The 19,435-nt window shown below is 62.3% G+C and overlaps 2 protein-coding genes across 12 annotated transcripts in view; both read left to right on the top strand.

The window, feature by feature from the left end:
• Positions 1 to 4,397, top strand: part of DCTN1 (dynactin subunit 1) — a 144,032-nt gene extending 139,635 nt beyond the window's left edge. For all 11 annotated transcript variants that reach the window (XM_084626590.1, XM_084626589.1, XM_084626588.1 and 8 more), the window contains 2 exons: positions 2,637 to 2,726; positions 3,211 to 4,397. In XM_084626590.1, coding sequence (XP_084482716.1) covers positions 2,637 to 2,726; positions 3,211 to 3,348 — 228 coding nt within the window. In that variant the 3' untranslated portion in view covers positions 3,349 to 4,397. The remainder of the gene's footprint in view (positions 1 to 2,636; positions 2,727 to 3,210) is intronic.
• Positions 4,398 to 7,863: 3,466 nt separating this feature from the next.
• NOP56 (NOP56 ribonucleoprotein) lies at positions 7,864 to 17,920 on the top strand. The gene is made up of 12 exons (XM_084625721.1): positions 7,864 to 7,930; positions 8,905 to 8,994; positions 9,810 to 9,924; positions 10,080 to 10,241; positions 10,427 to 10,625; positions 10,976 to 11,163; positions 11,791 to 11,942; positions 14,070 to 14,170; positions 14,952 to 15,100; positions 15,375 to 15,496; positions 15,696 to 15,836; positions 17,066 to 17,920. The coding sequence occupies exons 1-12, from the start codon at positions 7,928 to 7,930 to the stop codon at positions 17,237 to 17,239; spliced, it is 1,596 nt and encodes a 531-aa protein (XP_084481847.1). The 5' UTR covers positions 7,864 to 7,927; the 3' UTR covers positions 17,240 to 17,920.
• The last annotated feature ends 1,515 nt before the right edge of the window (positions 17,921 to 19,435 follow it).

Below are 19,435 nucleotides of genomic sequence, written 5' to 3'. Positions count from 1 at the left end.
CCTGCCGGTGCCCCTCACTCCCGACCCGCAGCCCCCGCTAGCCCGGCCCTGGGCTCCCCCCCAGCCCTGCCGGTGCCCCTCACTCCCGACCCGCAGCCCCCGCTAGCCCGGCCCTGGGCTCCCCCCAGCCCTGCCGGTGCCCCTCACTCCCGACCCGCAGCCCCCGCTAGCCCGGCCCTGGGCTCCCCCCAGCCCTGCCGGTGCCCCTCACTCCCGACCCGCAGCCCCCGCTAGCCCGGCCCTGGGCTCCCCCCAGCCCTGCCGGTGCCCCTCACTCCCGACCCGCAGCCCCCGCTAGCCCGGCCCTGGGCTCCCCCACAGCTCTGCCGGTGCCCCTCACTCCCGACCCGCAGCCCCCGCTAGCCCGGCCCTGGGCTCCCCCACAGCTCTGCCGGTGCCCCTCACTCCCGACCCGCAGCCCCCGCTAGCCCGGCCCTGGGCTCCCCCCCAGCCCTGCTGGTGCCCCTCGCTCCCGACCCGCAGCCCCCGCTAGCCCGGCCCTGCCGGTGCCCCTCACTCCCGACCCGCAGCCCCCGCTAGCCCAGCCCTGGGCTCCCCCCAGCCCTGCCGGTGCCCCTCACTCCCGACCCGCAGCCCCCGCTAACCCGGCCCTGGGCTCCCCCCAGCCCTGCCGGTGTCCCTCACTCCCGACCCACAGCCCCCGCTAGCCCAGCCCTGCCGGTGTCCCTCACTCCCGACCCGCAGCCCCCGCTAGCCCGGCCCTGGGCTCCCCCCCAGCCCTGCCGGTGCCCCTCACTCCCGACCCGCAGCCCCCGCTAGCCCGGCCCTGGGCTCCCCCCCAGCCCTGCCGGTGCCCCTCACTCCCGACCCGCAGCCCCCGCTAGCCCGGCCCTGGGCTCCCCCCCAGCCCTGCCGGTGCCCCTCACTCCCGACCCGCAGCCCCCGCTAGCCCAGCCCTGGGCTCCCCCTCAGCTCTGCCCGTGCCCCTCACTCCCGACCCGCAGCCCCCGCTAGCCCGGCCCTGGGCTCCCCTCAGCCCTGCCAGTGCCCCTCACTCCCGACCCGCAGCCCCCGCTAGCCCGGCCCTGGGCTCCCCCCAGCCCTGCCGGTGCCCCTCACTCCCGACCCGCAGCCCCCGCTAACCCGGCCCTGCCGGTGTCCCTCACTCCCGACCCACAGCCCCCGCTAGCCCAGCCCTGCCGGTGTCCCTCACTCCCGACCCGCAGCCCCCGCTAGCCCGGCCCTGGGCTCCCCCCCAGCCCTGCCGGTGCCCCTCACTCCCGACCCGCAGCCCCCGCTAGCCCGGCCCTGGGCTCCCCCCCAGCCCTGCCGGTGCCCCTCACTCCCGACCCGCAGCCCCCGCTAGCCCGGCCCTGGGCTCCCCCCCAGCCCTGCCGGTGCCCCTCACTCCCGACCTGCAGCCCCCGCTAGCCCAGCCCTGGGCTCCCCCCCAGCTCTGCCCGTGCCCCTCACTCCCGGCCCTGGGCTCCCCTCAGCCCTGCCAGTGCTCCTCACTCCCGACCCGCAGCCCCCGCTAGCCCGGCCCTGGGCTCCCCCCAGCCCTGCCGGTGCCCCTCACTCCCGACCCGCAGCCCCCGCTAGCCCGGCCCTGGGCTCCCCCCCAGCCCTGCCGGTGCCCCTCACTCCCGACCCGCAGCCCCCGCTAACCCGGCCCTGGGCTCCCCCCCAGCCCTGCCAGTGCCCCTCACTCCCGACCCGCAGCCCCCGCTAGCCCGGCCCTGCCGGTGCCCCTCACTCCCGACCCGCAGCCCCCGCTAGCCCAGCCCTGGGCTCCCCCCAGCCCTGCCGGTGCCCCTCACTCCCGACCCGCAGCCCCCGCTAACCCGGCCCTGGGCTCCCCCCAGCCCTGCCGGTGCCCCTCACTCCCGACCCGCAGCCCCCGCTAGCCCAGCCCTGGGCTCCCCCCCCCCCCAGCTCTGCCCGTGCCCCTCGCTCCTGGCCCTGGGCTCCCCCCAGCCCTGCCGGTGCCCCTCACTCCCGACCCGCAGCCCCTGCTAGCCCAGCCCTTCCCCCCCCCCCCACAGCTCTGCCCGTGCCCCTCACTCCCGGCCCTGGGTTCCCCCACAGCTCTGCCGGTGCCCCTCACTCCTGACCCGCAGCCCCTGCTAGCCCAGCCCTTCCCCCCCCCAGCTCTGCCGGTGCCCCTCACTCCCGACCCGCAGCCCCTGCTAGCCCAGCCCTTCCCCCCCCAGCTCTGCCGGTGCCCCTCACTCCTGACCCGCAGCCCCTGCTATCCAAGGGGAGACTGTTACACGTGATGCTTTTTTGATGTGAACAAATATTTCCTTTGACCTGTGAATAAAATGGCTGCAACCCCAGATAGCCACGTCTTCCCCACTCCCCCCCCCCCCCGAAAATGTCCATGTGCTCTGTGCTCTGTCTTGGGCGTGCTGCATAGTCGGGGGGGGGACGGGGGGGGGAGAAGGGAACGCCACCTATGGAGCCGCTTAGACATCTTGTAATTTACCCTGGGCGAGGCAGGGTTAGCCATCCCCGTCCTCTAACCCTTCCTGGGTGATGCGGGGAGCTGCTCTTGCCAGCTGGAGACCCTGGCAGGAGAGGGGCAGGAGACCTGCGGCCGGGGGTGCTGGGTGCCCTGCAGGGTGCACATCTGGAGGGATGATGCTGCCCTGCTCCCCTTTCCTCCCTTGCAGGATGAAGTGATGAGGGAAACGGTTCTGCAGCACCCCGGGGCCAATGTCCTCACCGACTTCGCCACCTTCCCATCCTTGGCCTTCCTCAAGGTGAGACGCGGCTCTCCTGGGAGCGTTACCCACAGCACCGGGATGCAGCAGCCGAGGGAGCAGGTGGCCTGGCAGGTGTCCTCCCCAAGCCCCAGTAGGGTCTGTGCTGAGTTCCCATGGCCTGCACACACGAGCTCCCCTGCCAGGATCTGGAGGATTCGGATTAGCAGTCTGGGGGCTGCAGGTCCTAGCACCTGCAGCCCTCGGGAGCTAGTCGCTGTTCCTGGGGGGTAGCACACGCCATCCCCATGCAGCGTGGCTCTGGGCTGAATGGAGCTCCACGGGCCTGCTGACAACGGTCCCTGCCAGGGAGGAAAGGCAACCGGGCCCAGAGGTGTGTGAAACCCCCTCGGGCAACACCCTCTGGAGCTGGCCCCTAGAAGATAACACAGTGTTACCCTCCTGGCACTTGGTAATGGGGAGCTTGGGGGGCTTTTATCAGCCTGAGTCCTGCTGCCCCTGAACCTCCGCCTTGCTCTTCCAGGCCAAAGAGGAGAAGAAGGAAGACACTGTGTACGTTGGCAAAGTGACCTTCCCGTGCCAGCCTGGGCATGGCCAAGTGCACAAGCTCGTCCTGACGCCGGAGCAGCTGTGTGAGCTGCACGGCCGCCTCCTCTCCTAGGGGAACCCCCCACCCCCACAGAGACTAGTGTTCATTGCACAGCCCCCCCTCCCCAGCCCGTTGCTGAGTCTCTTCTCCGAGCCCCTTCTGGGTAGGGACATGCTAGCCTGTGTGTGCAGCAGACCCCAGCAGAGTGCCCCGGAGCACTGGGGCACTCCCCCTCCCTGTCACAGCCTTGGATCGCTGGGTTCCAGCTCATGAAACCACTCGCTCTGCTGCCCTGCTGAGGGGGAACCTTGGCATAACTGTGTGCGCGTGTGTATTCGCTCCTGCCTGGATCTCAGGCTGCCCTTCCTCCTCCCTGCCCTCCTGGTGCATCTGCGAGCTGCCTTTCTCCTGGGGCGGGGGGTGACTGAGGTGTCGGGGCTGGGCCTGTTTGTACACATTACACTCACCAGTGAAAACTCGCCCAACACCCACCCCAGCAGCTCCTTGTCCTAACAGCCCCAACCTGGCCACGGAGCTCCTGGCTCCTGATCCGCTCAGCCCCTGGCAAACCCCCCGGGGCGGGCTCTGTGGGGAGGAACACCTCTCTGCAGGTGGGATTTGAGTGGCAGGGATTCAGGGACTGGCCCTGCACTGATGCTGGGAGTGGCATTGTAACCCCGCTCAGCTCAGACTAACTGATCAACAAGAGAAACCCGGCCCTTCTGCCCTGCTTGGTGCAGAGGGTTTGGGCTGCTGGCCAGGCGGTTGGGCCGTGCCTCTAGCTCCTGTCTCTGGATGAAGGGTTCATGACGGAGGGCAAAGGGAGCCCCTGGGGCTCCCGCTCTGAACACTACAGATGCCTGCAGTGGGGTGAGTTCAAACCCCGTCACACCAGCTGCTGGTGTCAAACCTCTCCCCCAGGGGCTGTGGGGGTCACATCAGTGCAGCTTTTACTGCCGTGGGGGGGCTGGCAGCTGAGTTCCCCCAGGGCTAGTGGGTGAGTGCACGGAGGAGCTTTGGGTCTGTTGGTACGTGCACATGCTGCTGCACCATCCCCTCGTGTAACCAGTTCTTAGCACTCTCGGGCTCTGGAAATGAATAAACTTCAAGTGTTAAACCCAGCTTGGCACACGAGGTTATTCTCTGCTCCACCCGCCTGGGCCCACTGCCAGGGCTGGAATTCCCAGGATCACCTTGGCGCTGTGTGATGCTGGCTGCCTGCCAGCCTTCTGCTAGACTAGCTGATTGGAAGGATGTCACAGCTTCCTTAGCCGCTCAGCCTTAACCGCGAGGTGCAGAGGCGGCAGAAAGGGGCGTTGGCCTTTCTGGCAGCTTTGTGATGTGGCTGGAGGGGCTGGGAGTGTGTGATTGGTTTACATTAAGAAAAGGAGGACTTGTGGCACCTTAGAGACTAACCAATTTATTTGAGCATGAGCTTTCGTGAGCTACAGCTCACTTCATCGGATGCATTCCGTGGAAACTGCAGCAGACTTTATATATACACAGAGACCATGAAACAATACCTCCTCCCACCCCACTGTCCTGCTGGTAATAGCTTATCTAAAGTGATCATCAGGTGGGCCATTTCCAGCACAAATCCAGGTTTTCTCACCCTCCACCCCCCCCACAAACTCACTCTCCTGCTGGTGATAGCCCATCCAAAGTGACCACTCTCTTCACAATGTGTATGATAATCAAGTTGGGCCATTTCCTGCACAAATCCAGGTTCTCTCACTCCCTCACCCCCCTCCAAAAACCACACACACAAACTCACTCTCCTGCTGGTAATAGCCCATCCAAAGTGACAACTCTTAAACTCTCAGCCCATCTCTGGTCTAACAGGATTGTGACATATGCATGCGAAGTCTTAAACACCCCCAGAGAAAGTGACTCCGGCTGGTTGTGTTAACATGTAATTCAAACACCTGAGGACCACTTGCGAAAATAAAACTTCTCATTCAGCGCCCCTGCACTGCTAGCTGAGACCCGAGAGCCTGAAATTCACTGGAACCATCAGCAAAACCAGATTTGACTTTGTAAGATCAAAACAACGTAACCCCCTAACCTGTCAGGCTGCCTTAATACAGCGGGGGGGGGGGAGCAGAGACCCCCGTGCCGCTTTGTGGGTTACCATTAGCTTCCCTGTGACCCTTGTGTGAAGCCTTCGAGGCTGCGTGAGCTGGTATAGTTTTAGCCCTTTGCTTCCACACCTTTGATCCTGCAGTCGGCCAGTGCTTCGGCTTTGTGACCTACCCTGGCCATCTTCTCAGAAACCTGCCCAGTGCAGCCAGGTGTCCCCATGGAGCGTCTCTGTCGTGGCCTGACCCTGCCTGGCTGCTGTCTTCACCCCTCTGCCTCACCAGCACAGGGGCTCCGCCATTCTCTTGGCAGCTCCCTGCTTCTCCGAGAGGGTGGTTTTAAACTAGGGCTGTCAAGTAATTGCAGTTAACTCAGCCATTAACTCAAAACAAATTAACGGTGATTAATCCCAGTTCTGAGCGCACTGTTAGCATTACCTCTTGCCTTTTCTTGACCATGCCATTCTTTCGCAACATCCAAGAAACGCCCTACGCGTTTCGGCACAAGGTCTCTCTTCAATACGCGTTGCTGTTAAAGCAACCGCCGGCAGGGTCCGTGCGGCACCAGACGGGGGCTGCCCTGGGTGCTCAAGGATGTCCAGGGAGCACTAGGCCCAGCAAGAGCCAGTGCATTTTTCAGAAGCTCCAACTCCAGTCGTCTTGGTGCGCTGCAGGTCCTGTATTCCCGATAGGCTGGGTCCGCGGGAGGGCAGGGGCTGTGACCAAATGGAAGATGCAATTTGAATAACATCTCTTGGCCCTGTCGTTTGCGGTGCTGGGGGGTCTGCAGGCCCGAGCCAGGCCCTTGGCGGAGCCTGGGTGAAGCTGTTGCACTTTAGAACAGAAGAGCGGCCAGGCTGGGTCAGGCCAAAGGTCCATCCAGCCCCGAGTCCTGTCTGCCAACAGGGGCCCAGCGGGCGTGAAGAGAACAGGGCATCACCCAGTGATCCAGCCCTCGCCCGTTCCCAGCGTCTGGCAGGCAGCGGCTCGGGGCCCATCCCTGCCCGCCTGGCTCGGAGCCATTGATGGACCATCCTCCAGGAACGGCTCCAGGGCTCCGAGGGCCGGCTCGGCTCCGTTCCCGCAGGTGGGCGCCCAGGCCCGGCGGGTCCCGGAGCCAGGTTCTCCTGGCGGCGCCTCTCGGTCCTGCTGAGCGCCCGGGCTGGGGGGGCAGCGTTTGGGCTGCGGGGGCGCGGGAGCCTCCCCGGCTGGGGGGGACCAGCCACAAGGCGGCTTCGCAGGCTGCTCCTAGGTCGGTGTCTGGCCGCGGGGGGCGGCCCTACAGGTTCCCACCCCTGCCCCCCGGTTCCCTGCCCCTTGCCGGGGGGTCCCCGCCCCTCCCCTCCCCCCCGGTTCCCTGCCCCTTGCCGGGGGCTCCCCTCCCCTCCCTTCCCCCCCCCCCGGTTCCCTGCCCCTTGCCGGGGGGTCCCCGCCCCTCCCCTCCCCCCTGGTTCCCTGCCCCTTGGCGGGGGGTCCCCGCCCCCCCCCCCCGGTTCCCTGCCCCTTGCCGGGGGCTCCCGTCCCCGCCCCCCCCCCGGTTCCCTGCCCCTTGCCGGGGGCTCCCCTCCCCCCCCCCCCGGTTCCCTGCCCCTTGCCGGGGGATCCCTGCCCCTTGCCGGGGGGTCCCCGCCCCTCCCCTCCCCCCCGGTTCCCTGCCCCTTGCCGGGGGCTCCCCTCCCCTCCCTTCCCCCCCCCCCCGGTTCCCTGCCCCTTGCCGGGGGGTCCCCGCCCCTCCCCTCCCCCCTGGTTCCCTGCCCCTTGCCGGGGGCTCCCCGCCCCCCCCCCCGGTTCCCTGCCCCTTGCCGGGGGGTCCCCTCCCCTCCCCCCCCCCCCGGTTCCCTGCCCCTTGTCGGGGGGTCCCCGCCCCTCCCCTCCCCCCCGGTTCCCTGCCCCTTGCCGGGGGGTCCCCTCCCCTCCCCTCCCCCCCCCCCGGGGGTTTCCCTCCCCTCCCCCCCCGGTTCCCTGCCCCTTGCCCGGGGGGTCCCCGCCCCTCCTCCCCCGGTTCCTCCCCCGCCCCTCCCCTTCGCTCCGCGCGCAGAAGGGGCGGGGCCCAGGCTGCCGTTACGGCAGGTGGACGCGACCCCGCGCCTGCGCCCTCAGGCCGAGCCGAGCCCCACAGCGAGTCGGCTCCGCGGAGACAGGACCGGCCCTCAGCCTCTCGCTACCCCATTGGCGGATGAGGGGAAGGGGCGGGCTCCGAGAGCGCTCTCGCTAGCCCATTGGCGGATGAGGGGAAGGGCCGGGCTCCGAGAGCGCTCTCGCTAGCCCATTGGCGGATGAGGGGAAGGGGCGGGCTCTGAGGGCGCTCTCGCTAGCCCATTGGCGGATGAGGGGAAGGGGCGGGCTCTGAGGGCGCTCTCGCTACCCCATTGGCGGATGAGGGGAAGGGGCGGGCCCTGAGGGCGCTCTCGCTACCCCATTGGCGGATGAGGGGAAGGGGCGGGCCCTGAGGGCGCTCTCGCGACCGCATTGGCGGATGAGGGGAAGAGCGGGCTCTGACTGGCGGGCAGCCCAGGTTCCGGTTCCGGTTCCGGCGGTCTCTCGGCGGCCCCGTGGCGCGAGGAGGCAGCAGGATGGTGAGCGGCCCGCGGGGCCCATCCGAGCCCATCGGCCCCGCGGCGGGTCGGTTCGGGCCCTCGGCCCGGCGGGGGAGGCGGGGCCAAGGCTTGGACCGGGGCCGCCGGGGATTCGCTCGCCCGCCGCGGGGAATCCGAGACCGGGGAGGCCGGGGGCACGGAGCGGGGGGGGGAGAGGCGGGGCCGGGGTGATGGGGGGGGAGGCTGGCCGGGGGGGGTAGATTTGGGCGGTTGAGGCGGGGCTGATGGGGGGGCAGGCGGGGGGGGATAGCTTTGGGAGGCTGGCCGGCGGGGGGGTAGATTTGGGGGGGAGGCTGGCCGGCGGGGGGGGCTAGGTTTGGGCCGGGGGGGAGGCTGGCCGGCGGGGGGGGCTAGGTTTGGGCCGGGGGGGAGGCTGGCCGGCGGGGGGGGCTAGGTTTGGGCCGGGGGGGGGGCTGGCCGGCGGGGGGGGCTAGGTTTGGGCGGGGGAGGGCTGGCCGGCGGCGGGGGCTGGCCGGCGGGGGGGGCTAGGTTTCGGCGGTTGGGGGGGGGGGCTAGGTTTGGGCCGGGGGGGGGCTGGCCGGCGGGGGGGGGGGCTAGGTTTGGGCCGGGGGGGGGCTGGCCGGCGGGGGGGGGGGCTAGGTTTGGGCCGGGGGGGGGCTGGCCGGCGGGGGGGGGGCTAGGTTTGGGCCGGGGGGGGGGCTGGCCGGCGGGGGGGGGGCTAGGTTTGGGCCGGGGGGGGGGCTGGCCGGCGGGGGGGGGCTAGGTTTGGGCCGGGGGGGGGCTGGCCGGCGGGGGGGGGCTAGGTTTGGGCGGGGGAGGGCTGGCCGGCGGCGGGGGCTGGCCGGCGGGGGGGGCTGGCCGGGGGGGGGCTAGGTTTGGGCGGGGGGGGCTGGCCGGCGGGGGGGGCTGGCCGGCGGGGGGGGGACTGGCCGGCGGGGGGGGGGCTGGCCGGCGGGGGGACCGGGCGCGCGCTCTCACGCTCCCTCTCGCAGGTGCTGCTCCACGTGCTGTTCGAGCACGCGGCCGGCTACGCGCTGTTCGCCGTGCGGGAGGTGGAGGAGATCAGCCTGCTGCTGCCCCAGGTGCGGGGGAATCGGGGGTTTATCCTGCTCCCCCGCTCTGTCACCATAGGCCCCAGGGTGCTGGAGCCCCCTGTCAGTTCCCCCTCAAGCAGGGCCAGTGGGAGCCCACGGCTCTGTCAGCTGAACAGGCCCCGAGAGGCGTCAGGGTCTCCTTGGGGAGCCCCGTCCTAGGCTTGTCCCTGAGCTGCCCTTGGTGTGTGGCACAACGGGAAGTTCCCCCATCTGTGGGGTGGGGGAGGGAACCAGCTGAGATGGGTCCTTGCAGGGGGGCAGAGATGCGCTGCCCCATGTGTCCTGCTGAAGCCCAGGTGTGTGGAGGAGGGTGGCGCGGCGGGTTGCCGGGCGTGGGACTGTCCCATGGCGGTAGGACCCGGACGCCATTAGGAAGGTGGGTTGCTCTGGGCTGCGTGTGAACCCAGCCGATAGGGCTGAGCCTCTGTTCTGTAACGCGGGCAGGCCACAAGCTCGGCTCCTGGCGAGTGCAGTGATGAGCATCCCAGATCTGTCAATCCACTGAAAGCAGTGATGTCACCCTGTCTCTGAGCACTCAGGGGCGCCTGCTCTGGGCACAGGTCTCCCCCTGCCCAGCCCAGGGGGGCAGGTATTTGCAGCTGTGCTGCTCCTCGTGCTTATCGGGGGCAGGTGACCCGGGCAGAGTGTGTGCTGGGGCCTGCAGTCTGTGCTTTCGCTGCATTACTCGTGGGGGCTTTGTGCTCAGTCAGTGTATGTGCTGCTGGGCCCCATGCTGGCCCTCCTGCGGGGTTGGGGTCCCAGGTTGCCCTGTGTGATACCCACTTCCCTGTGGCCCATTCCAGGTGGAGGAGAGCATCCTGAACATCGGCAAGTTCCACAGCGTCGTCAGACTCGTGGCCTTCTCCCCATTCAAATCTGCCCAGAGTGCCTTGGAGAACGTCAATGCCATCTCGGAAGGTGAGGCTGGGCTGGCGACTGCTGACCTTTGGGCCTGCAGTGGCCTTGGAGGCTTGTTGCCCTACTCCTCTCTCACTGCTGTGTGTTGCCCCCTTTGCTCCCATTGGTGCCCTGTAGCTGCACAGCCCATTAACTTCTCCCTCTTCCTGGGGCAGGGATTCTCCACGAGGACCTCAGGCTGCTCCTGGAGACCAACCTGCCGGCCAAGAAGAAGAAGGCATTGCTGGGAGTCAGTGATGCCAAAATTGGGGCTGCCGTCCAAGAGGAGCTGGGTTACCAGTGCCAGACTGGAGGGGTCGTGGCAGAGCTCACACGAGGTGAGAAGAGACGGGGTACCGCAGCGAGGCGTGGAGATGCTAGCAGGCCCTCCGCGGGGTGATACACCTGGGTCTGTCCCCCAGTGCCCTGCCTGTGTGCGTGGCATGTCCCTGTTTGCTTTGGAGGTGAGGTGTGGGGATATTAAGGGGGGCCCCAGTGCTCACCAGACATTCTGTGTCCGCAGGGATCCGCCTGCACTTCCACACCCTGGTGAAGGGCCTCACTGCCCAGTCGGCCTCAAAGGCGCAGCTGGGCCTGGGGCACAGCTACTCACGGGCCAAAGTGAAATTCAACGTCAACAGAGTTGACAACATGATCATCCAGTCCATCAGCCTGCTGGACCAGCTGGACAAGGACATCAACACCTTCTCCATGCGCGTCAGGTGAGGGCTCTCTGAGCAGCATCAGCTGCGAGGGGCCGCGGTGATGGCATCGGGAACGTAGCCTGTCTGCAGAGAGCACTTCTGCCTGGGCCTGCAGGGGGGGTTGGGGGTTAGTATGGAGCCCGTGCATCGTCTCCTCCCTTGCTTACCGCAGGCAGCGCAACTCCCAGCGCTGACTGCACAGAAAGGGGAGGAAGAGCATCTGCCCGCGTACACCCCAGCCAGGGAGCCTGTGACCTGGGCTGTCTTGTTAGCAGGGAGACACGTCTGCTGCGGGGGCAGGGTGGGCTGGGAGGAGATGGTAGGTCCGTCCCGTCCCTCCCTGACTGCTCCCCTCGGGCCTCCTGCAGAGAGTGGTACGGGTATCACTTCCCAGAGCTCATCAAGATTGTGAGTGACAACTACACCTACTGCCGCCTGGCCAAGTGCATCGGGAACCGCAAGGAGCTGAGCGAGGAGCGCCTGGAGGGGCTGGAGGAGATTGTGATGGACAGCGCCAAGGCCCACGCCATTCTGGATGCCTCTCGTTCATCCATGGGTTAGCGACACTTCGAAACCATTGGGGGGGGGTCTCCACTGCTGGCTCTGGGGTCTGAGGGCTCATGGGATGGGGGGAGGGGCAGGTCAGGAGTGCTGGCTCCGGGGTCTGAGGGCTCATGGGATGGGGGGAGGGGCAGGTCAGGAGTGCTGGCTCTGGGGTCTAGGGCTCAAGGGATGGGGGAGGGGCAGGTCAGGAGTGCTGGCTCCGGGGTCTGAGGGCTCATGGGAGGGGCAGGTCAGGAGTGCTGGCTCCGGGGTCTAGGGCTCATGGGATGGGGGAGGGGCAGGTCAGTACTGCTGGCTCCGGGGGTCTCATGAATATGTTGCCCATGGCTCTGGTTTGCCGGGGCTGGGGTACGGCTGATCTTGGCTCCCCATATCATCTGACCTGTTCCTTCTTGATTGGGACATAAACTGACCAGAGGCTGATTGGGGTGGGGGGGGCTCAGGGGGGGAATTCCCTCCCCACTCCAATAGGCTAGTACTGAGTGCTGTTAACAGGGAGGGTCAGGACTCTGACCTGCTGCTTCTCTTGGGGGTGGCAGTTCCTGGGTTGCGGCACCTCCCGGGGGTTGCCCTGGTCTAGTGGCAGTTCTTGGAGAGCACTGACATCTGCTCTGTGCAGGGATGGATATCTCCCCCATTGACCTCATCAACATTGAGAGCTTCTCCAGCCGGGTGATCTCGCTGTCCGAGTACCGCAAGGACCTGCAGGAGTATCTCCGTTCCAAGATGAGCCAGGTGGCTCCCAGTCTCTCTGCCCTCATCGGGGAAGTGGTGAGCATAAACACTGCCAAATTAAATGTAAAAATGTAATAAGAAAAGCCAAGAAGGAGTTTGAAGAACAGCTAGCCAAAAACTCAAAAGGTAATAACAAAATGTTTAAGTACATCAGAAGCAGGAAGCCTGCTAAACAACCAGGGGGGCCCCTGGACGATCGAGATACAATAGGAGCACTTAAAGACGATAAAGTCATCGCAGAGAAACTAAATGAATTCTTTGCTTCAGTCTTCACGACTGAGGATGTTAGGGAGATTCCCAAACCTGAGCCGTCTTTTGTAGGTGACAAATCTGAGGAATTGTCACAGATTGAAGTGTCGCTAGAGGAGGTTTTGGAATTAATTGAGAAACTTTACAGGAACACGTCACCGGGCCCAGATGGCATTCACCCAAGAGTTCTGAAAGAACTCAGATGTGAAATTGCGGAACTATTAATTATGGTTTGTAACCTGTCCTTTAAATCAGCTTCTGTACCCAATGACTGGAAGACAGCTAATGTAACACCAATATTTAAAAGGGCTCAAGAGGTGATACCAGGAAGTCTAACATCCGTACCGGGCAAATTAGTTGAAACAATCGTAAAGAATAAAATTGTCAGACACATAGAAGAACATAAATTGTTGGGCAAAAGTCAACATGGTTTCTGTAAAGGGAGATCGTGTCTTACTGATCTGTTAGAGTTCTTTGAGGGGGTCAACAAACATGTGGACAAGGGGGATCCTGTGGACATAGTGGACTTAGATTTCCAGAAAGCCTTTGACAAGGTCCCTCACCAAACGCTCTTATGTAAATTAAGTTGTCATGGGATAAGAGGGAAGATCCTTTCATGGATTGAGAACTGGTTAAAAGACAGGGAACAAAGGGTAGGAATAAATGGTAAATTTGCAGAATGGAGAGGGGTAACTAGTGGTGGTCCCCAAGGGTCAGTCTTAGGACCAATCCTATTCAACTTATTCATAAATGATCTGGAGAAAGGGGTAAACAGTGAGGTGGCAAAGTCTGCAGATGATACTAAACTGCTCAAGATAGTTAAAACCAAAGCAGACTGTGAAGAACTTCGCTTAGTTTTGTGAGATCCTTCTGATTGGGCAACAAAATGGCAAATGAAATGTAATGTGGATAAATGTAAAGTAATGCATGTTGGAAAAAATAACCCCAACTATACATACAATATGATGGGTGGTAATTTAGCTACAACTAATCAGGAGAAAGATCTTGGCATCATCGTGGATAGTTCTCTGAAGACATCCGCGCAGTGCTCAGCGGCAGTCAAAAAAGCAAACGGGATGTTAGGAATCATTCAAAAAGGGATAGAGAATAAGACGGAAAATATCTTATTGCCCTTATATAAATCCATGGTACGCCCACAGCTTGAATACTGTGTACAGATGTGGTCCCCTCATCTCAAAAAAGATATACTGGCATTAGAAAAGGTTCAGAGAAGGGCAACTAAAATGATTAGGGTTTTGGAACGGGTCCCATATGAGGAGAGATTAAAGAGGCTAGGACTTTCACACTGGAGAAAGTGAAGGAGGAAAAGTTATTGACTTGTTCCCATAATATAAGAACTAGGGGTCACCAAATGAAATTAATGGGCAGCAGGTTTAAAACAAATAAAAGGAAGTTCTTCATTCAGTGCACAGTCAACCTGTGGAACTCCTTGCCTGAGGAGGTGGTTGAAGGCTAGGACTGTAACAGGGTTTAAAAGAGAACTGGATAAATTCATGGCGGTTAAGTCCATTAATGGCTATTAGCCTGGATGGGTAAGGAAGGGTGTCCCTAGTCTGTGTTTGTCAGAGGGTGGAGCTGAATTGCAGGAGAGGGATCACTTATGTGAGTGCCCTCGGGCTGGGGGCAGGGGTGATCTGTGCTTTCCCAGGCCACAGAAATGATGTTCTAGTGTGAATCTGTCAATCCACTGAGCTCTGTGCTGAGATGCAACCATTGCTGATCTGTGCCTTGGGGAGCCTGCCCATACTAGCTGAAGGGCCCAAACCAGCCAGCAAGGGCTGGGCCCAGGTGGCACAGAATGCAGCATTGCATGCTGGGCCTGTAGTCTAAGCAGCTGGATTGCAGAGCCTCAGGTCTCTCGCCACCCTGCTTGTCTCCTTTGCATCTCTGCAGGTGGGCGCCCGTCTGATCTCCCATGCTGGCAGCCTGACGAACCTGGCCAAGTACCCAGCCTCAACGGTGCAGATCCTGGGGGCAGAGAAGGCCCTCTTCAGGTACAGCTGCAGGGTGGTCGTGGTGATGGCAGGCTCCTGGGCTGCTGGGCTTGACATGTTGGCCAGACGCGGCTGCATGCGTGAGTGATAAACCAGCCCCAGTCTCTGAGCGACCACCAAGGCTTTTCCTTCGCTCTTGCTGAACGGTTTGGTGCCTGGTGCTGGGTCTGTCAGGGAACCCATGCAGCAGGTTAGCTATTCTGATCGCTGGGGGAGTGATGGGCAGAGTCTGATAGACACTAGTGCCAGCCATGCAGGGCCAGCCAGGATGTGACCAGTACCTGGCCGTCACATGTATCTGACTCCTGAGAAGGAGAAGGGGCCAGGCAGCTTCTGCTGTGCAGCTGGGATGTTGGGTATTGGTGGACTGTGGCTCCCCCAGGCATCCATATTCAGTTCTGTGCCAGCTGCCCGCTGGTCACAGGGAAAGCTGCTCTCCTCACTTCCTGTCGTCTGCCAGCCTGTGTGAGGAGGAGTGCGACACCTTCTGGCTCCTAGCATTTGGCAGAGCTAGGATGTTAGCCGTGGTTCTGCTGCTCTGCGGGTGCAGGAAGGAGCAGAGCTGGGTGGCCGGGGGGGCTGGCCTTCAGACCTGCAGTACGGCTGCAGCCACCCAGGTGCGTTCACCCCGCTGAGCGCTGGGTGGGCTGCTGCATTGTACCAGGCCAGGCAGGTCAGATTGGGTTGGCAGTGTCTGGCCAGAGGCTGCTCTGAGTGGTCAGTCGCCAGCCCCAGCAGGGTCAGGGCTTCAGAGCGACCTTCGCTCCCATACTTGTTCCAGGGCCTTGAAGACTCGTGGCAACACCCCGAAATATGGGCTGATTTTCCACTCCACCTTCATCGGGCGAGCGGCTACCCGCAACAAGGGGCGCATCTCCCGCTACCTGGCCAACAAGTGCACCATCGCCTCCAGGATAGACTGCTTCTCAGGTGCCGCTTTCACCCGAGCCCCGGCTGGGGGAGGGGCCTGCCTGGCAGAGCTGGAGTGTCAGTCACACAAACCCCAGCGGCTTCTGCAATGATGGGAATATTTTTCGTCAACAGCATTTCACGTGGTGAATGGTGACACCTGTTTTCTGAGCAAAGCCGGCTCTAGGGCTGGGAAACGGGGGGCTGCCAGCTTGGTGGCAGGGGCTGGGGGTTGATGGGGAGTGGGCTTTGCTGTAGCTAGCAGCCTGTCATTCACGCTGCCCCCTCTCTGCAGATGTCCCGACGAGCGTCTTTGGTGACAAGCTCCGGGAGCAGGTAGAGGAGCGCCTGGCCTTCTACGAGACAGGAGAGCCTCCCCGCAAGAATCTTGATGTCATGAAGGAGGCTATGGTGGAGGTGAGGGGGCTGGGAGTGGGCCTGAGGTGCTGCAGGACTCCTGGGCGGGTGCCAGATGTGATGTGAAATCTCCTGCCTGACCAACTGCTGGAGGCAAAAACTGATTTAATGAGGCTGATCCGACACCTGGGGAGTGGGGAGCCCGTCGCCATGGCCTGTGTTGCCCGTGCTGATGGAGCCTCCGTTGTCCTTTTGGCAGGCTACTGAGGTGGCCGCTGAAATCAAGAAGAAAGAGAAGAAAAAGAAGAAGCGGGAGAAGAAGCGGCTGGAAGCCTTGGCAGTGGCAGCAGCTGCTGAGGAAGCAGAGAACTCAGTGCTGGAGACAACCATGGAGGTAGAGGTAAAGAACCAGGAATCTGCCCTAGGGTCTAGGCTGGCTGCAGAGGCCCTCACTGATGGGGGGGAGGGGGGCTGGCATTTCCATCATGACTTGTGTGATGCAGACAGGTTCTGTCCAGAGGGAGAGGAGGGGGCTCGGGTGGTGAGTGAGGGGCATGTCCACCGCCTGCCTGGGGAGCTCGGAACGATGCAGGTTCCTGACTCCTCGTTTCTGCTCCTGCGTACATCAGCAAAAGACAGCGGATGGGGACAGAGGCAGCTGGCTCTGGGAATTGCTGAGCGGGTGCAGTGGGGTCACTGAGTGTCTCAGTCAGCCTGCAGCTCGGACAGATACTCTGTGCCCCCCTGTGACACCCTGAGCAGTGCCTCCGACTGCACTGACCTGGTTACATGCTCCTTGCCTGCATGCTTTAATCCGTGCAATGGCTAACCGGTCAGTGGGTGTAACGACCCTCCAGAGCATTCACCCCGTGGTGGGAATATAGCTCCTACATCTTGGAGTTATTGTTCCCAACTGCCTGCAGACTCAGGTTGATGTCACTGGTAGGGCCGAGAGAGAATGCAGCTGGAGCCCCAGTGGGCTAGCACAGCCTGCTTGTGGGTCTGTGCCTGTGGGGGGCACATCTTCCTCCAGTGACTGAAGCTCTTGGAGGTCCCAAATCCTGGCTGCAGGGGATGATGTCCCCATGCTGCCACTGCAGGCCAGTGCTCTGGACTATCCTGTGATTCAATGGCAGGTGCCGGGTGGGAGTAGCCACCATCTGCCAGGTTTCGGATCCTCCTAGATGACTTGCTTTGGATGAAATACCAAATTGCAGAGTTGCCCTCAGGCAGGGCAGCGAGGGTCCTGAACTGGCAGGGAGTGAGGAGAAATCAAAGGGAACAGTGGGCTGGGACCACCAGACCTTGCTCGGGCTTCCTGATGTGTGGTCCTAGTCCTGGCCAGCCTCCACAAGTAGCCCCCTGGGTGGAGCTCTCCTCTCAGCTGCTGCTGTCCATGTTGGTCTGTGGCTCTGTGGGGACTTGCTTGCAGATCTGGCCTAGAAAACCGCATGTCCACGCAACAGAGGCATCAGCCTTTCCAGAACGTTGCCCTCTAGCCCAGGTAAGGCCCGAGCTGCTCTGCAGGGCCCTCCAGCACCAGCAGGGCATGTGCCTGTGAGTACAGGCCGTGCTCCGCTACACCCCAGGGGGGTTCAAAGGGCCCCTCTAACCCCCACTCTGCTTCAGGAAAACGACACACAGCCCAAGAAGAAGAAAAAGAAGCAGCAGCAGGAGACCTCACTGGAGGAGAATGGGCTGGCAGAAGAGCCCTTGCCCAAGAAGCAAAAGAAACTGGCCCAGGAAGAGCCCCCCCAGCCAGACAAGAAGAAGAAAAAGAAAAAGGTCAAAGAGGAGGATTAAGCGGGGTGGGAGGTTACCAGGTCTTGCTTGTGGGACAGCCGGGGGACCTGCGCTGCAGCAGTACAGACTGACCAGCACCCGCAGACAGTGGCAGGACACTTACCTTTCCCAGCTGTATAAACCTGTTGCTGCTTGTCCAGCATTTCGAGGCAGCTGTGCGTCGAAGAATGTACCCAGCCCGGAGCAGCCCGCATTAAATGCGTGTTGGTATCTGGCGTCTAGTGCTGTGGGCTCGCTCTGGCAGAGGCTTGATTCACGGCATGTCGGGCTGTGCCTAGCCACTGGTTTAACCTGGCCGAGGCGGTTATTCCTTGGAGCGTGTCTGGCCTGGGACTGTGGAGCCTGCATCTATCTGGAGCTGCCTGGGTGGTGCTGTTCCGTTGTCAGGTGGCTGTGGCAGAGAATGCTCCCATTGGACTCCTCATCTGTCGGCCCAGCTGCTGCCTCCCCTCCCCTCTGCACCGCAGCTGTGTCCTGCTGAGTGCTGTGCTGCAGGGGGCCCTGCACTGCAGGTGGAAGGGATGGCTAGGCCAGTGATGAGTGCTTATATTTCTGAGATCCCTTGAGCTCCGTCCTCTGCACAGGGTGTTACTGCGGAAGCAGAGGGAGTGGAACAACCACCTGGCCCTACCTGTGACTGAAACAAACTTCCACTAACAATAAATGTTTCAAGCTTTTCAAGCCTCTTCTCTGTTTACTTTTAAGAGCAAGACTTCCCTTTGCTGCTGTAAAACTCAGTGTGTGCCCCAGCCTCTGGCTTCTATCTCCGCAGGTTTGCAGCTGCCCTGAGCCAGAGGAAGACAGTTGCTCAAGGCCAGAGGGCTTTAATTTCTTGGGTAAAGATTTAAAATAGGGCAGGTTGTGTCCAGTTGTGAGTCCCTCCTTCAGGCTGCAGCGCTGAGGCCTGGTCGTGCACCCCAGCAATGGCGTGCACTTTGAAGCTGGGTGTGTATGCGCCTATGCAACCCTTGTGTTCTCTTCTGGGGGTGACTGGTCAATTCTTGTAGTCCTGGCTCTGCTGCCTCCCTGTGCTAGATTACACAACGGGGCCTTACAACCCTGGTCCTAAAACCCAAGCAAGGTGGGGAGGATAAAACCTCCCTAGGATTGCGGGGAGGGATTCAAAGACGACCAGAAGCTGAAACTGATTAGTTCGGTTTTGCCCATGTTTGAGTTAACAGCAGAGACAGGTCCCTTAGCTTAACTCTTCAATTCTCCTCCCTGTGGCCCCAGGGATGCTCCCCCCCCTCCCCCCCCAGGCCAGGAGGGCAGAAGACTAGGCCTGCTTTCTCCCTAGCAGGGAGGATGAGCAGGTGTTAATGGCTCTTGCACTCAGTTTGAGCTGTAGACAATTTCAAGAGGGCTTTGAGTTGGAGATGTGCTAATGAACAGGCAGGGGCTTCCTGTTTTTTTTCCCCCCAACATCTGGGTTCTAGCCATGGCTGCCTAGAACACCCCCTGAAATGGTGGAATTGATCAGAAGTGGCATCCAACAGTTACTGTGTTAGACAAATCCTATGGGGATGGCCATGTTTTCAAACACCTTTATCCCCTGCAATTGCTGGGGTCTCCATCCCGGGTTGCACCTCAGTCTCTGCCTGTCCCCCAGAAGTCTAGTCACCTGAGAACCAATCTGAGCCAAACTAAAACAGCTGGGTTCAGTAGCAGGGTAGCCAAGTACCATTTAATGGTGTGAAAACAGGAGGCCAGAGTGCTGAGCTCGGGGGCCCTTTTAGCCTTACCTGCCAACAGGCATTGAGAGTGTTATAGCCGTTGTCGTGCCTGGTAGTTTCCCATCTGAATCTAGCCCCAGCTTGGGCCTGTGTGATCAGAGCTAACTGTAACTGCTGCTGTTCAGGTCACTGCCCCTTAAAGAGCCCCTGGCCAGCTGCCTGAGCCCTACTCCCCCCCAGGGATTTAGTTGGGGGTTGCACTCCTGAGGTCCCTTCCAACCCTGATATTCTATGAGTCTTTGCCCAGTTGGCTGAGGGGCAAGGCAAGAGCCCTGGGTTGGGTGAGAGCAGGGAAGGGGCTGACTCTCCCTCCTGCTGCGATAGGGGACCCTGCAGGGGCAGAATGCTTTCCTCGAGCTGGGGGGCAGGTGTAGGCCAGGGTGGCACTCCCCCTCCGCCCCTGGCCCTACTGGAGTGACCCTTTTACAATGAGCAGCCTGGGGGGTGATGTCCTCTCTATGCC

Source organism: Lepidochelys olivacea (genome assembly GCF_965140295.1).
Source record: "Lepidochelys olivacea isolate rLepOli2 genome assembly, chromosome: 4".
Classification (NCBI taxonomy): Eukaryota; Metazoa; Chordata; order Testudines; family Cheloniidae; genus Lepidochelys; species Lepidochelys olivacea.
Note: the sequence above shows the minus strand (reverse complement) of the source record. Positions and strands in the feature narration are given on the sequence as shown.